At 41.4% G+C, this 18,645-nt stretch overlaps 1 protein-coding gene across 1 annotated transcript; it reads left to right on the forward strand.

Moving 5' to 3' along the window:
• Positions 1-12,052: 12,052 nt before the first annotated feature.
• Positions 12,053-18,440, forward strand: msantd2 (Myb/SANT DNA binding domain containing 2). The gene is made up of 4 exons (XM_072375366.1): positions 12,053-12,493; positions 14,364-14,619; positions 14,719-14,782; positions 15,475-18,440. Exons 1-4 carry the CDS (start codon positions 12,062-12,064, stop codon positions 16,376-16,378), a joined length of 1,656 nt encoding a protein of 551 aa, XP_072231467.1. The 5' UTR covers positions 12,053-12,061; the 3' UTR covers positions 16,379-18,440.
• The last annotated feature ends 205 nt before the right edge of the window (positions 18,441-18,645 follow it).

The following is an 18,645-nucleotide window of genomic DNA, read 5'->3' on the forward strand; positions in this document are numbered from 1 at the left end:
GTCGTGTCCCAGAAAACCATGGAATAACAAGAAAAGTGAAAATTTGTCGACTGAATATTTTCTGATACAAATGCTTTGACTGATTGTTTTTCTAGTGTGTTTGATCCGATATCAGCAGTAAGCTGTCGAGCAGATTTCCTGGCAAATCTGGAATATAAATATAAATAACTCATTCTGACTCACCATATGACTGTGTGGTTCCCATGGTAACACAACGCACAGCCTACATTTTTAGCTTCATTGTAACTGCAAAGCTTCTTTTGGAGGGTCAAGAGGTGTGGATAATCATTTATATTCATAGCCGAGAATCTCTATTGCAAGTTTTTAATTCAACACCGAGCTCTGGACCAAAGGGATGATTTTCTGTTCAGATTGAAATCTGTGGTGGGCCAAATGTTTGATTTATTAAATATTGAAAATGTTTCTGAATCAACATTGTATTGTGATTCCATTTTGCAATTTAAATGCCAACATTTAAACCTGGTTCACTATTGGTATTTTCCCCCTGTTAGCCCCTCAGAAAGCTCCTGAAAATGAATGAGGATATTCAAAAACTCAGGTTACAGTGATGTTGTGTGATCAGAGTAGCTGGGGTGTTAGGCTTGCCATGTCACATTGTGTGCCATTATTTTCTTAATTTGGCATCAGGATATGCGACAATCTCCCCTTTGCTGACATAGCAACATCGGACCCGGTGCTAAACTTGTCAACTGGACTTTTTACATTTCGGGACATAACTGTACAGTTACTCTCTGACAGAGCAATCAAAGCTTGGATATATAATCCAACAAAGAACCAGCCACCAAAGTCATCCGTTTTGGATGAGACTCAGTCAGATTTTTAGATCTTTGGCTTTCAGTGTAAAGCGGGAGTTGCAGCAGAATGATGACAGAGTTTTCTTCTGTCTGAGTTTTCCCAGATACTGATAGGAAGACAACGGTAATAAGATCACCTGTTGGTGCTGTCAGCAAAGTTGCTGCGCATAGAACTATTTTGCAGAGGAAGAGAGATCCAGTATGATACTGAGAACCTTTAAATTGCCAAAACAAGTGGTTCGGACTTTAACAGAGCAATGTTTAGGCCTATGACTTGTACAGTTGGTTGTCACTGGGGAACTGGTGTTGTTCTGGTTGTGTGTTGTGTTTTTCTGTGGACGTGATGTTTTTTTTGTACAAAGTCTGAATCAAACGTAGTAATGAGGAGGTATCAGTAAAGTCACCTCAAAAAAGTAAAGTTTGAGTAATTATAGTATAATTTCACCTTAACTCAGCCAATATCTGAGTGAAACAGGACTTCTCAGCACTAAGCTGACTCTGTAAACCTAGTGAGAAAGGAGCTCTTTCTCTTTCACTTCCTATTTTTCCTAAGCCACAGAGGGGCCACATGTGCGGCTGAGTTTGAGGGGCATTAGTGCTTCGTGGTCATCAAAGGCAGTGAATGGAGAGGGAGGAAAGCAGGGATATGAAGGGACTCAGTTGGGCGCCAAAGCAGCCCCCTCTGCACCCAATGCTTTTTAATTAGACTCACAGCAGGGACGCTGCACCAGCACACACACCGCTCATCACTCACACAGGGATGCATGAGCACATAAGCTGACAGTTGCATACAGTCTTCTTCTTCTTCTTCATTATTCCAGCGAATAAGTCGCCTTCATTTTCTGGTAAATTGGAGGTTTGGATGTCAGTTGTCTCTGCAGTTCTGAGTGTCCTGAGACCTTTATCTTTCAGCTGATCCTGCTATGTCATGGGTTTTTCAAGGTACAAAGTGTCTGTATCTAACAGCCACCTCCAAACTGTGTGAATAGAACTTTTTAGTTTTAATCAAACTATATACAACAGACTGAAGAAGAGATTGCCAGTAACATACACAACTTTGGGCAGGGATAGTGATACCAAGATTAACCTCTGAAAAAGTTGTGCTTTAAAGTTGAAATTAAACTGTTAACCTCATCTTTACATTAAACAGTCTTTCCAACGAGACACGTTTTTATTTTGCATTGCATGAGAAGAATTAAGCCTTAAACCTTCATCTATCTTATCAGCTGCATAGTTTTAAACATTAACCTCTGTATTCACCACAGGTATTGATTTGATCAATTTTCTGAAACAGACGTACAGGGCTGCAACTCGCCATCTGTCTGGAATGTTTGCTGATACTCAGAAACCTTTAACCTTGCAGGGACAGGTCATGACACTATAGGTCATCTTTATAGAGAGCCCCAAAAAGACTGATCCAGTTGATATCAGTCACATTAAGGGGGTTACGGGGATCTTTTGGACATAAGATTTTTGAAAACTGTAACATTGCACTGCAAGCAAAACCACAGTGGGGTAATACAGATTTATGCTCTGAGCTGACGAAGCCTACTAACATATTGACTTTCTCCACTCTCCACTTTTTTAATCAGAGTTTCTCATCCTCCCTCAGTACAATTTAAAATAAGTGATGTCAGCAGATGACAACAGTATCCACGAAAGTCTGTCTTTGAGGAGCAAAGATGGCCAGAGGATCATCAGTTTTTCAGCAGAACCATGAGAAAACCCAAGAGATGCTTAAAAACAATGCTCTTCAAAGAAGAACTGGAAGAAATTAGGTTATATCTCATTCATTTTAAGTGGAAGCTGGTCAGTGGTGCATACCTTGAAAACATATTAAATTCTTTAAAGAGGTACCAGGATGTTTATGTGCTTCTGACCATATGGGCCTATGGGGGGTGCTCTTTGCATCCTCTTCCTGAGCAGAACATACCCAACAAAGATTCCTGCTGTCCCAGACAGCTGACTTCCTGTTTACTCCCTGCACACACATGGGCACCAATGAATTGAAAAGTTTAATTTGATGGGACGGATCAAATTCTGTTGATTTAAATGTAGAAATTGTGTGGGATTTGTAATGCCCAGAGAAATTCAGTATCATTGTTCTTATAAATATATATTTAAGTATTTTGTCCAGATTTTGCACAGAGGGAGTTTTCGTATTTACATGTATAACTCCAGAAATAAAAAATAAAACTTGCTTGAAATGTATAATGCATAGTAACAGCAAAGACCATGGAAATAAAGAGGGCAAAGACTGAAACTGGTGAGCACGTTTCCCTGAAGAGATTTCTGGAATTTCTGGAAATGCGTCTAAATTCCAAAACATCTGGAACAAAGTGTGCCATTAATGCATCACCTTCTGGTGTGCTGCCACTGACAAACCGTCTCCCATGGTTGGCACTGTCTATTATCCAGCGTGAACGGCGAGATGTGGTCACAGTGCTCAGGTCAGCTTCAGAGGCTAATAATGTATTGAGCTGTGGGCAGTCTGTGGGTCAAGAAGCCTGGTGGTTCAGCTGCTCTGCACCTGAGGTCCCACAGGGATGACGTGGGGGGATCTAAGCCTTCCTATTCACTATGAGGAGATATATTCATCCTTCAGCAACCCACCAGTCCAGTCTCATCAAGAACCCCCAACCAAACAGACAGCGCTCTGTAATATTACTGGGCTGCAGAACAAGAGACTGCGATGACCATTCACAGTCCTACACTCCGTAATGCTTACCATCTCCTTTTGTATTTCCTCTGATGTTTGGCAGTCTGGACACAGCAAATCAACACTCCACTTCTCATATTGATAACTGTGAGGGCATACCTCACTTGTGAGGGGGCACTACCAAAGATTTGTATGCAATCAACTATGTTTACTTTCTATGTAAGCTCTGCATAAAATAATGAAAATCAGTTGTCCGCCAACAGAAAACAACAGCGACAAAAGCCACACATTTAGATTGAGATTTATGGATATCATTTGTGATGACACTGCAAATTATATCATCACCAGCCAATTATTTGCTTCTTGAGTTAACATTCATGAGATGTTAATGGGCTGAGAAATGTCAAAAAGCTTTTTATGATTTAAGATTTAATGAGGTAATGGCACCCAGCTGCTGATCATTTTGGAGTGCAAAAAAAAAAACATGAAACTTTAATCTGTACTTTTTACAACATGAAACACCTGCAGAAAAGATTGATTCTGAAAGGGCGGTTCACCATTTCAGAGCCAGCAGAAGAAGAAATAAGAATAAATCTTCGATTCAGTCCCAATCCTAAAAAGAGCAAGCTAATGTATTCGCTCTGAAGCATTCAGGAAAAAAAATAGCTGCTCTTTTTTCAAGTATTCCTGCATTGTTTCTTAAGAAGTGCTTGAACTTGGATTCCCTCACTCCATCTCCTCCTTGCTGCTTCATTCAGAGGCAGTGAGGCGTGACATGACATTGGCTCTACCTGGATGTTTTGTTTGGAGCGGGTGGAGATCAGATGTTTTTGGTCATACAGCACCTCTCATTAGGTCTCCTGTCTCGTCCAAACAAACCTAATGAGACAGTGTTTAATGTCCAGAGTCCTTCCCCGCCCCTGATCTGTGTGTGTTAAAGCGCGTCGAGCCAAATTACCTTGACGTCTCGTTCACTGATGGCACCTGGGCCCCCTTGTAGCTCGGGGGAGGTTAGCTCAGGGAAGGGGAATCCACAGGGAGGGTGCGGGGTAAAGCTGGGCCCAGCTGGAAGAAGTTAAAGAGCCATATTCTGATTGGCATGGCTTGGATGAGAGAGCCGTTTGAATTTCGGCATCAGGAGAGTCAACGGGGGCTCCAGGGGGTTCTTTTGTTTGAGGACATGTGGGAGAATCTGACATAATGGTCCGGTGGAAAATGCCAGAACCAAGGTGAATTCAAGATAAAGGTTAAGAAAAAGAATACAGGAGACTTAAAACTGCATTTTGAGTTTCTCAAAATTATGCAATTACAGAATTTACAGAAATTTACAGAAATTACAGAATTTATAATATCCTCAGAAATAAACGCAAGTGAACCAATTTTGAATGGTTAAAACCTTTTTTACAAGACTTATTGAGCAACAATAAAAAAATCAGGTTTTCATATTGTGAAATGAGAAATACGGACATAAAATCTGCATTATCACACAGAGCATCTGTTAGCCCGATCAAAGCCAATTATAACAGCATCCTCATTGGCATTCTTTTGACGAATCTAAATTAGTTCAGAAAATAAAACAAAAGAAACTAAAGCTCACAAATGACAAAAATTGGTGTTCATGTGCCTTGAATTGAGCAATGATTCACGATTTGACTGCTTGAAAGTCAGCCAAAACTATTTCCCATTATAACGAAGAACAAAGAGCTGCCCAGGAGCTTCTGAAATGTCCTTTGCTCTGCTAAAACAACAACAGATTCGACAGTTCTGAGTGTTGTCAAGAAGTTTCATGTGACGCCTCCAGGAAACAGTGCGAAGAGGAACCTCAGTGAGATAAGTCTGTGATGGACGGGGAGGATGGTAAAGTCGTTAATGTTTTTAAAAAGTACTTCCCTTTCCTCTCTGGTGTCTCATCACTTTGCTGTCTCTTACTGCGTCCGGTGGCCGAGGAATGATTTCCTCTTTTCTAACCCAGGTGCGTAATAGGACATGTCCACAGGAATCAGTCTCAGGGTAGCAGCACACTCAATAGTCATTTGACACCTATCTGACAGTGATCCAGTCAGAGCCCTGAGATGATGTGAATGAGATGACACAGATATGGAAGAAGGTCATGAAAAGCCTTTTCCAAGAGGAGTGACTCATACTCAAAGACACAAGAAACAGTGGTGTAGAACTCTACAAGATTGAATATGGATCAATAATTGTGCTGTTTTACAGCAGTGACCATTTTCATCACTTTTGGCACAATTTTGATGTTGGATTTATTTTTATATTGTGGTATAAACTCACATTAGGCTTGGATGATGTTGGAAAATACACTAGATGGGTGTTGATCAGTTTGTCAATAAATTAAACTGCACAATTTACCCACTTTACTAATAATTTAGTTAGTCATGTCTAATAGTTAATATATAGTGCTTCAGGGAAATGATTATAATGAAATGACTCCAAAATATTAGCTAGCTGTTAACTGAGGAATTTTAATCATGTACTCAAATGTAATCATGTAATGTTTCTTCCATTCACTGCAGAGAGTCCTTACAGAGACATGTGGAATTTTAAAAAATGCAAAGAAAAACATCAAATAAAATGTGAGAAATGCAGTTGTTTAGCCATTCATGAATCATGAATATCACCTTCATTTACAAAGCTAGTTTTTTTTAAAGCAGCTGTATCAAATGTCATTTTAATATGCCGCTCAAATTACTTTAAACAACCGAGGATAATGGTATTCGAATGAATTTGCAAGGGGGAATTATTGAGCTCGGAGTAGAAAAAAGTCAATCTAAAAATCCAACATGGCTGCCCTATACATAAGAAGTGGTGATGGCGACAGTAGCAAACTGCTTATTACTCCACGTTTAAACCGTCCTGAAAGTTGGAACTTGCAGCACCCAAGCTTCCTGCATTCCAGGTGCAATTTAGAAAGGATTTGGTATGATTTGCTCTCTCAGCTGTCTAGCTATTATCAGCATGCATGTCATTAAGCTGTGTTTTGCTACTAAAAACATTGCATATATGTGTCCCTGACAGAAGTTGGACAGTATGATGTGAAACTGATTCAATGAGAGGCAAGCAAAGAGAGGTCATAATAAACAGTTTAATACTGCAATCATCAAGCTCTTTTTATGGGGAAGCCATGTCAGATTTTGAAATCAGCTTGAGATGTTTTTGTAAATCAAACTTTGTGGGGTGTCCTGGTTGATTTTTCTCACTGAGAACTCGAACACACCAACACTTCTCTCAGTTTGTGTCTCAGTATATCAGTCATACACTGTTTCCAACCTTTAACAGTTTTTTTGTATACACAAAGAAATAAAGTAATAAACTGTTATCAACTTTTATGCCTAATAATAACAAGCTCGATCAGTAAGGATCCCAGCTGGTCTTCTGACTTCAATTGGAACATCCTTCCCAGCTCCCAGTTGCCAGATTGGACATTCAAAGCAAATATAATGCAGCATAAGACCTTTAGGTGTTTACATGTCAGTCGGATGGGTGAAAACACCATCAAATTAAAGCAGACAGGCAGCACTTTAACTTCATAATCATCATGTCACTACACACATGTAATGAGTTGGGAGATAGGACTGCACTCAGATACGCTTAACTGGAAGCACTTGAGGCCATCTCTGGCACTGTCATTAATACTGAGGCTCATGGGTAACAGATGTGGCTAAATCAAAGATGCACATGGAGAACCAAAATAAATCCATCACCTGGATGACGGGGATGATTTGTCTAGTTGCCTCCAGCAATACAAAGGTTGATGTTTAGAACTCTTTTCATATAAGATTTGAATTTTCACTACTTTTTTTTTTTACATTTTTGAGAGCCTCACTGACTTTTCTCAAGTCAGTCACATTGTGACAATAAGTATAAAAACTGCATTTTCAATCCAACTCTTTCAAATGCAATATCTTAACAATCAGTTACAGTTTATAAAAAGCAAATGATCCCTGTGATAAAAAAAAAAATCCCAAGAAATGATCACAATGGTTCTCTAATTAGAATAGCGCTATTCTCAAACTTCACATTCATAAGGCATTAGCAAAGCTGTACTGAAAGGTGAAATTTGTGTCCTGAACATGTGCAAATAAAGTCCTATCTCATTAACTTTAAGTTATGTCTGTACATGTCCCCAGAATATAACAGTCCTTCCTCGATGGTGCATAGATTAACACGGATCCTCTCTATTTTGTTCTGATGTGCTTTCAGGAATATTAAAACACAAATGAGGCCACAAAGGATTTGACCTTCCAGCTTGTGGATACGTGAATGATAAATCCATGCAAGATAAACCTCTACGCTTATCTTCAGAGTTCCTCACTGGTATCTCTGCTAATAAAAGTATTAAGTGACTGCAGCACGGTGGGTTATCTTTAAAAAAAACCCAACAGATTTCTGATGTTCACACAGTTTTATGAGGCATAGAGCAATTATGCTATTTTTGGTGTTTAAGCTCCATTAATTTCCAGATGAAAAGATAAAGTCTTGTGGCAACATTATTGAATTCTGACACATTATACATAATGTTTGCATGTCATATACTTCAGTATTTTTTATCAGGATACATAGAGTTTATGTACAAATGTACCATTTGCAGTGGTGAAAATGAACCAATAAAACTTATAAAGACTAAAATTAACACTGTGTTAGTTTGTCTCTGAGCACTCCTCTCCTCTCTAAAGTGCTCTGCATGTGGTTTTAAAAAGATTAAATAGGATAAATGTAAAGCTCTCTGTTTACGTGAGGCGGTCATCCTGCACCTGTGACAATAATGAATGTATTTTATCAATAGAAATGCCAACATATATGTCAAGATGTGGTGGAATTTATCTGTAAAGATTATAATATGTACTGTGTTTTACCATGACATAAAACACAACTCTTGGTGCTCTTGTTCATGTCACACAGTTCCAGACCAAAGCAGAACATGGTCCTTGTCTACCGTGCTGTTCACTCTGATATTTTCTTTCATGGAACTAGAAAATAAAGACCAATGGATAAGCAAGGAAACATTGGACCTAATGCCTGAATCAAACTGTAATGATCAACTCAGTTATCCAGCGCATGTACAAAGTAGCATGAGGCACAGAAGCACAGCATCTCATATACACATACTCACGTCCACGCTCTGAATTTTAAGTCAGGCTGACATGAGTGTACTCATTGAGTTAAGGTGGTGCATACAGGCAGGATTCAACAAAGACGGAGGGAGACAAGTAAAATGGTAGGTGATTTATTTATAACACAATTCTGTGATTCATAAAAAGGTAAAAGAACAAGAAGAGGTTAGCAGGTGAGGACGACTTTGGTCTCTGGGAGAGTAGATGTTGGTTGATAAAAAGTTCAGGGTTTTCCGTAAAGAACATGAGTTTCAAACGGTTTGTACTGATCGATATGTTGTTGGTCTGAGATCTGGAATAACTTGGGTAACGGCGCTAGCTGTGCAGAGTGTTAGTTGCTTGGCAAAGCACTGGAGGGTCCGATTACAATCTCCCTGAAAGATAAGTGAAAAAGAGGTCGTGACAAGGTCCACAAAACATGCCATAAGACAAGAAGAGAGAAAATTGGAGCTTTTAAGGCGCAGATATGGGATTAACAACAGGTGAGGACAACCAGTGATCAAGGCACCACCAGCCACCATGTCCTCCATATCAGGCCTGGAGTTTGGCCTGATACGAGCTGCTTTTGTCCTTTTGATACATCCGACACTGTAACATCATACGTGAGACAGAAAATAAAAACAAGCTTGACGAGTTTCCTTTAATATGATTTCCAATATGAGCCACACTTAAAAAAAGTTGATCGAAACGAAGTACAAATCTAACTGTCACTGGGACACAATGTTTCTGGGTTAGTTAATCCGTTCCTGACAGGAAACATGTCATGACAGCTGCAGCTTTGACATGTAAAGGTTAGACTATCCACCGTTTCCTACCTCTGACCTTTATTGGACAGCAAGCATGTAGCCCTCATTCAGAGAGAATCTTACTGTGCCTATGGCCGGGTCAGGACCTCGCCGACCAAAGACACCCACACAGCCAAACGGTGGGCAGATGGCAGAGCAGGCAGGGTTGACTTGTAGTCCCTGATGGAAGCCAATCAAACACCATCACAGGAAAGATGAAGTAAACAGTGACACAAAGCATTGATTGGGCCATCAAAGGACCAATTATACACTCAAAATCCAATAAGAGGTCTCGCTCACTGCCCAGTGACGAGCAAGGGCTTTACTCCTCTGCGCTGTAATGGGAAACAGCACAGGGTCATGTGTGAAAATCTGCTCTTAGGCTTTCTGGATGATTTCCTCTTACATGCTGGGGTAAGTTTGGTAAATTACAGGTTACTGTAAAACTGTATTTTGGGTTGATAGCATTTTTTCTTGCCATTATTCAAAGAAAACTCAATGCATATATTATTTAGAAAAGAAAGATGCATTTGGGTGTCATTTCTGCATTAACCACTGAATGATTAAACAGCCTGTGTTCTAACAATAAGACAATATATTTCTAAGAATTACATAATTACTGTTAGAATTACAGACAATATCACATGAATGAGTAAGTGCATCCAATGGAACTTTCTAAGCTTTTAGTGCACCTTGTGCACTAAAAACCTTGTGACTTATATAAATAAATAAAAAAACAATCGGTCAGTCTTCCATTACCGAAAAATGAAGTCATGCTGAAATGCCCAACAACTGCATTAATTATGGTGCCGGTAGGGGGCTTTCAGAAGCCTGTTGTCTGTTTGTGTAGCAGACAAGAAAAAGACACCAGTCCTCACTTTAACAAGTAAAAATTTGAGTAACTTATGATTTAAGTCGCCACTGTTAGCATGTTGCCAAGCACAACTTCAAACCACAAGTTACAAAGTTTCATGAACACAATGAATTCCATAAACATTAACAATAACTGATGCATCCCATAATCCCAATGTTTACTCCTGACATTCTCCTGATTCTAACTCAAATCATTTAACCAAGTTTTGACCCTCAAAAATCCCTTTAAAGATCTGGGGCTCCCCATTTGGTGGCTATCGATGAAAATAACAGGTTAAGAAGCTTACTGGTTCAGAAACACTTTCATGTTAATATGTATTAAAAAGACACTCAGATTGACTGACTATTGTTTTTGATGTACATTCAGGAAAAAAGATAAATGGAAACTGTAAAACTTCCAACTAATGCACAAACCTGTGTTTATGTTCACTTGAGATATGTGGGTTTTTTTGTCCAGTGTTCACTACTGCCACCTCCTGGTGACACATGTCCACTTTAGTTTAACACATTTCCATGGAGAACGCAAAGTTGATGTCATGTATGTGTTTTGTTTGGATGCCATATTTTATTCTTGCTCTCTTACATGTACAGACCCTCAATTCTAACTTCAGGATAGCAATTCCACAGTCAAACTGTAGGACCAGCCTCTAATCTATTTAATCTATTTCCAGTCCTAATAACCAAATGGAAAAACTGTTCGTTGCAAGTAAATACAAATACAAATCTAATTTTGAATTACTTTCAATATTAAATATAGACTACAAATGACTTAATATACTCAACACAATGCTGAATCTATTTGATAAATTACAATTTATTTATTTTCATAAATCAGATAGATTTAGCAGAACACCAGCTTGTAATAACCTACTTAAGCTCCAGTAAAGGCCTCTTTTTTTCTTTTTTATTTCTCCATCTGTTCTCTTTTCCAGCAGACTATTCTTACCAAAAACAAAACCAAATCTAGCCAGGCAATGATCTTAAATGGAGGTAATGGAAGAACCTTCCTCACAAGATGGCGCTATTCCCAGTGGCCTTATCTTTTACATTTTCTGTAGACCTGAAATAAAATACGTCATTCTGACATTATTGCCTCTTTGAAACAAAAGCCCAAGATACTAAAACCTGAACGGTTGTTTCATTTATTCAATTCAACATTGAAAAGACAGTTGGATGGTTTAAGTCAAGAAACACCTGGACTGAAGATTGGCCCCACTCTCGCCCTGGTTAATCCACTTCCACGTATGCAGTGGTTTTGTTTCACCAAACTGATGGAAATATGTGAGCTGCATGCCTGAAAGATTATCCTGATCACAAAAGATAACTGATTGTGCTTAACATGGCACAAGTTTGCAGTGTTAAAAACAGAAATGAAAAGAAATCCTCTTTGAGTAGCTCCACTTTGTGCCACAACATCCTTCCACACCACCACGGTGTCTTTGGAGATTAAATGTATATCTAATCGGTATAAGAACAACAATACGTTTTAAAGCTCCATCAAATAATGTTGCCATCTAATTTTCTCGCATGGCTTCATTTAAATATAAATCTCACCAAAACAATAAAAAAAATCGAAATAAAAATTTCGCGTTTAAACGTTTCGCGTTTAAACGCTATTGCTTCGATGTTTAAAGTGTTATAATGCCATAAGTAGTAATAAATCAGTCGGGTTTGGGTGCTTAACTACATTGTTATGCTCCCTGGACTCCCACGGATCCACGCCGTGGTTTTCTCTGCGCCCTGAAACGTTAAGCCCTGAACGTCACCTTCCCTCCCCCTCCCCTTAGCAACAGAGGCAACATGGCGGCGTCCAGTAACGCGGAGCTGTCTCCAGAGATAACCACGCCGTTAAAGATACCGAAAACCGAGGTGCCATCGCCTGAGTCGGAGGATTTGAGTGACAGTAATCAATATCACTCTAATCCCTCGACACCGAACCGGTTCTCCCCTCTGAACGTGGGCTCGGGGACCACGGGCCGGACGGCGGCCTCATCCTCCTCCAACAGCTTCACCGCTTGCCGAGGGATGTCATGGACGCCATCCGAGACAAACGCCCTAATCGCGGTGTGGGGCAACGAGAGGCTGACGGAGGCGAGGATGCAACAGCTGGAGGTGGCTGGCACCGTGTTCTCTGGTAAGGCCCCCGGTCCTGCCATGTACGAGCGGGTTTCCAGAGCCTTGTCGGAACTGGGATACGAGCGAACCCCGTCCCAGTGCAGGGAGAGGATGAAGGTAAGTGAGCTTATTTGGACGCAACAATGGCTGTAGCGCTTAACGGTTCTACTCCATCATCAGGAGCCCCAACCTGTAGCTTTGGCACTGAGCGGAGTGGATTTCTGATGGTCAGATTAGTCCGGACACGTTTAAGTATGTCAGTGTTTGCTACTCCTAAGACACATGTTAGCTAAGAGCTCATATGATGAAAAACAACAAATAAATGTGAGTAAATGTGCATGACAAGCAGCAAAATGCTTGTCATGCTAATGTGAAAGCACACAGATGTAATGTGTCTCATCTGATCAACGGCAACAAAATTCAAGTTGGTTTTCTCATCACCGACAAAAGATCAGTTTACATTAAAACACGCGCTCATCACTTTTTGACCTTTTTTTTTTTAAAGAGGCCAATCAAATCACAGCAAGTGTAAGATTTCAATGAACTACACAGAACTGCTGTCAGTGTCAGCAAAACTAAAATACCAAAGCACACACACACAGAGAATATTTCTCCAGGATTTTAATTCCAGATCAATCAGCTGTATTTCCCCTTTTATAAAAACTAACCGCCACATTTTACTTGCACACCTCTGTGCAGGAATGAGATGTCAGGAGACTGTGGCAGCCTGCGATGGGGTTACTGTTTTTATTGTTACAAGGTGATGAAAACTGTCTTTGACAGGTACGTGGCGCTGAATGGGAGATTTTCTACCTTGAAACTGTTTGTTTGGATGGTCTGGGAACAACATTGTGTCGTTTAACTTTATAAAACTCACCGTTTGAGTCCATCTGGGAGTGTTTCTTTGGCAAGGAAGAGACGCCTCATCTTCACAGCCGAGGCATTCCTCCTGGAAATGTAAAGGTCCAGCACTCGTGATTCCTTTGATAAGTAGCCGTCAACATCGTTAGCTAAAACAAGACTTTAATATCGTACCAAGTTCTGTTTATATGCAGTGCAAATGTGTGCTTAAACCATGTTGTTACAGACACACACACACACACACACACAGTGCCACCAGACTCCACGCTGCAGTGGAAATTGACTCCCTATTTGACATTGTTCTAAGTCTGTTTGCACATTAAGAGTGGCTTCGCTCTGCCCGTCTTCTTGGTCTCGTGACCCCGTTTGCCACATATGGCAGTCGGCTCAGCTGTTTGGACAGAGCAAATGGGCTCTTTCTTTGGAAAAAAAAAAAAAAGCACATATGATCCACAATCAATCGTGTGTGTAACAGTAGGGACACTTTGTCTAGTATTTGTGTCATGATGTGCAAATGGAATTTGAAAACCTCTGTGCAGAGACTTCTTTGTTTACTCGAGGTCAGACTGAGAAACAACAAATTTCCCAGCAACTAACATTGTCAATGTTCGCCGTCAACTTTGTCAATGTTTGCGAACTGCTAACGGCACACTTGCCATGTCCCCATTTCCATTTTTACCAAATAAAGGCCAACAGCTTACCTCAAAGCTACATTAATATGTGTTTACCGTGCTGTACATACAAGAAGCGCCACATCAAAGATGTGTAAATGCTCATATCTGGCTGTTACCCGATTCTGTTAATAAAGTTTGCTCGTTAATTACTTTGGGTGTTTTAGGACTGACCACATCATGCCCAGTTTGTGTCCAGTTGGGAACCATTGCTGTCATTTTCCTTCTCTCTTTTTTGTCAAACTGCTGTTGGTAACCAGGCAAAAGCAGAAACTCACCCATAAAGCTGTAACCTCAGCCCTGGTGAATGATTCCAGTTCAAATTAAAGCTCCACAGACTTGCTCCGGTCAGTGGCCCCACATTGTAGAGCCGTCTTAGCAAAGTTGGACAAGCAGCTGAGTGAATCCTCGTTTACCCCCCCCCCCCCCACCCCCTCTCCCTGCATCTGAAACAGACACTTAGGCGCTGCTACAGCCGAGTGAAGGAGCATGGCATTGGCAAAAGAAAGAGCAGCTACACCATCGAGCAGCTGGAGAAGGTGTTCGGTCAGGGAGGCTGGGACTCCCAGAGCTGCGCCCCTGTGCTGATCAACAGCAGCGGGCTCTATCAGGAGATGGAGTCTGACGGCAGCACGTTGGAAGACTTCTCCCAGGAGGACTGGTGCAACCAGGTGCTGGACTCTGCTTTCCAGGAGGCAGACATGGACACCGGTGAGTTGTGTTTGCAGGCAGATTGCAGGGCAATAACCGTCCACAAGAATGTGGGTTTGAACTCATTTTTGGTGGTTTTTTTTGTTTGTTTTCCTCTAGATGAAATCCAGGTGCCTAAAAGCAGAGCTCTACAGATTCAAGCCGAGCTGTCTGAGCAAATCCAGTAAGTCACCCAGGCAAAAGTCTCCTCACCATGTCTTTAAGGGTTGAGCATGTTTGATGTAAATGTTATCTTTTAAAAAAAGGCTTCAGGTGTTTAAACAAACCGAGTCAAAATCTGGTGTTGAATAATCTGTTTGTATTTCTGTCTTTTTTTTTTTTTTTTTTGTAATACTACCATTAGGAGTCCCAAAAGCCAAGTAAAATGTTAGTTATAGACGGGTAGTATCTATACAGTTGCTGATGAAACTGGTCAAATTTATGCATGAATGTCTCATCAACCATTTGGGTGAGTCAGACCAGAAAATAGTTACCGTAACTATAAAGTCTCGCCTCGAAAGGAGGTGATGGTTTTGTCTGGCGGGTCACTGCTGCAGCCCCTTGAAAAGTAAGGAAGATGTTTTAATTTTTTTTCCCCCAGATTTAATAGAGGGGAATAAACTAGAGATTCATGAACCAAAAACCTACTTTGTTGCACCTCGTCTGGCTTTAATAATTTGAGGACTTCAGTCATTAAAACAGCATTCTGCAGCAGTCAGGTACCAACTTTCTTGAATAGCAGTTGACGGATCAGCTTTGCCGGATGGAGCCGAGTCATGGACCCGCTTTTTTTTAAAAATCCTCGTCATCTTTATATGTTATATACGCAGCATCTTCTGTAACATGTTGCACCGCCCCGTCTGTGTCTCTGTTCAGGAAAAGGGACACGATGCAGACTGTGATACGTATCCTTGAGTCAGTGCAGCTGAAGTGGGAGCACTTCCAGACGTGGACCGAGTTCTCGCGGCTGCACCTCTCCAACAAGCTGGCCATCTTCGGCGTGGGCTACAACACGCGCTGGCGCGAGGACGTGCGTTACCACTACGCGGAAATCAGCTCGCAAGTGCCTCTGGGAAAGAGGCTCCGCGAGTACTTCAACCCAGAAAAGCCAGAGGGCCGGATCATCATGACAAAGGTTCAGAAGATGAACTGGAAGAATGTTTACTACAAGTTCCTGGACATTACCATCAGCGAGGCACGCTGCCTCGAGCTGCACATGGAGGTGGACTGGCTCCCCCTGTCGCAGTCCAGGGCAGCGGGCAGCAGCAAAGTCACATCCCACTACCTCCTTCCTGGGGACATCCCCAAAACATATGGACTATATGCTATAGGCTATGAGGCCTTGTTGGCGTGCAACAGCACCGCTCACACCTCTCCCCTGGCTGACAGTGGGGACCACAGCTTACCTCAGTGCGAGTCAGAAAACGGAGCTCAGATTCAGTTCGACGGAGAAGGAGCAGGGCAGGGTGACAGGACTGGGGCCAAAGTCACTTACTGCTACTTAGGCATAGCCGAGGACAGGACCATACAGCAGAGCCTCTTCCAGCACTTTCAGGGTTCCGGGAAACACTACGTCCACGGGGAGCCTTGCAACGTGACGCGGTTCCTGCAGGAGAACTGCCGCAACGCCGGAACCCGCGAGGACTCAAGCCAGCGCTTCGCCATTTACATAAAATTCATCGAGGTGGAGTTGGACTTCCTCTCAGCAGGCTCCCTGGTGGAGTGCCTTGAAACTGCTGTCGGTTATTCCTTAAAATACAACAACAAAGAAGTGTTGTAACCACCACTCAGTGTTTTCGATCTGTGTAACTAACAGGTGTTACAGCCAGCAGCTGAAGGAAAGGTGGCCAATAATTCTGTTATAAAGCATGGATGTGTATGTGAATCTGGCATATTAGGGCGGCAGCAGCTAATGATTAAGATCATCCACTACTGATTAATCTGGCGACTATTTCCCCAACGAAACCGTTGAAAAAAACTATCTATTACTAGCTGAAGCTACCCACCGTAATTCCTCCAATTACCTTCCAAACTGCAAAAAAATCTTTGATTTTCGCGGGCTTTAATTCAGCGCATCATCTAATTTCAAAAGAATGAAGCAGATTTTGCAGCCTCATCAGCTGTCTCAGTGTGACGTTCGATTACACCCCTACTGGTTCATAAGAAAATCGACAGCTTGGCGTTTATGTTGTAAAGAAACGGGAGAACTGCAGCTGAACTGTAGAAGAGCTGCGCCGCTCAAGAAGCAAGTACTTGATATTTTAGACCAATGTGCACTACAAAGGTTCTGCTGCTTGTTTGCCGTGGATAAATATTGCCTCATCAGGGAGTGTGGGGTAAGGTGACTATTGCAGCATGCATCTGTCTACCTCAGTAGGATGTAGCAAACTTCAGCAGCGAGGGGACCGCAGCGTATATTTGTTTTCAACCCGCCTTTATGTTGACTCTCGAAGTCTGGACCTGAAGTCATAAAGCGTGTGAGAGTTTAGGCTGATCCTGATGCCTTATGTGTTGCACATGTAAGTGGCTGCGGCAAGAGATGCTTCCATTCAAACTCTGGGAGGGGGGGGTCCTGTTTTAGCCAGAAAACAATTCACTTTGCATACTGTGGTTCAGTCTAATTTCAATTCTAATTGGTTCCTAGTTCTGATTCCAAAATTATTTTGAAAAAAAAAAAAACATCTAATACTTTTTGTTAGATTCTGTATATTAATATGAACCCTCCTCCCATAAGTCTTCAGCTTCTTACACCGATGCCCGACACGATCACTCACACAGGTACTGACAGAGAAGAATCCTTTATTTGTGAAATGGAAGCCTATCCAGATGTCAGTTTATCAGAAATCAGTCAACGGCTGTGTTTACACGTGGAGCCGTGTTCTGTTATGATCCAGATTAAGATCGTGCTCTGAGTGAGACGCCGCCAAATAAAATAAAGTAAAGTAAAGAGATGAAGTCAGTCGGTTAATGGGCCGTGCTTCCAGGGGTGTGGACATGATGAAGGCTTTAGACGAGCACAACAATGCAGGTGCATGTGAGCGTGATTCATTAATGAGACTATGACATGTTACATGGGACAGGTAAACGGGATTATGGAATAATTATGGAATATCCAATCTGCAGCTCATGCAAACTGGAGTGTCGTCTTCTTTCGATGGAGGTCAGAAGTCGGAGTATTGTTGTGCATGCACACATAGACATTAAATCCCGAAGAACCAATCATTGCTTTTGTACACAATACTGCGTTTTGTCCTGAGAGTAAACCGACTGTAAGCCGTTCTGTATTGCCGGCCAGATCTTTGAAGCATCTCTTGCGGCAGCCATGGGGTTTGTGGGCATCATTAGACAGTCCCCGCAGGCTGCATTGATGAGCTACCGCCCACATACTGATATCTCAGAAACAGATGATACGAAACTTTGTTTCGATCAGCTGTTTGCATACAGGTTTGAAAAATGGACGGATATACTGACCCACATCTCCCGGTCAGGTTAAGACGTCCAACTGAATCCTTAATGAACACGGTTCCTTATGTGCAATGTGCCAGGAAAGGGTTATGTAGAAAGGAACCATTGGATACATCCATATGAATCTATGTATATGAAATCTACCGTATATATATATATATATATATATCGATAATATATATTTAAGAGTTTCTGTGTTCTTGAGCATTCCGGCTTTTGCAAACTTGCAACATTTGTTTGTTTGGGTATACAGTATATTAAGATGAATATAATATTTTCTATTTTATTGGTTGACACCATGTCTTGTGATTGTTTTAAAGTCACCGTCTTGTATGTTTACATGTTTGAAAAATAATAAATGGGGCACCCACTGTCGTTTGCCACATAGTGATATGGATATGTGTGTGTGTGGTGTTTCATCCCTGTGCTGCAAGGGAGAAACGCGTTCTTTAGTCAGTAACATAGAAGAACTCGCCGGTAAAAGAAAATGTCAGATTAAAATCTTATGTTTGGGGAAAAAGACAAACCAGGTAATCGGTAATCCCAGATTGGAAATGTATCTCGCATGATGAATCCTACTAA

The sequence above is a fragment of the Leuresthes tenuis genome, unplaced genomic scaffold (genome assembly GCF_036924035.1).
Source record: "Leuresthes tenuis unplaced genomic scaffold, fLeuTen1.0.hap1 SCAF_21, whole genome shotgun sequence".
Lineage (NCBI taxonomy): Eukaryota > Metazoa > Chordata > Actinopteri > Atheriniformes > Atherinopsidae > Leuresthes > Leuresthes tenuis.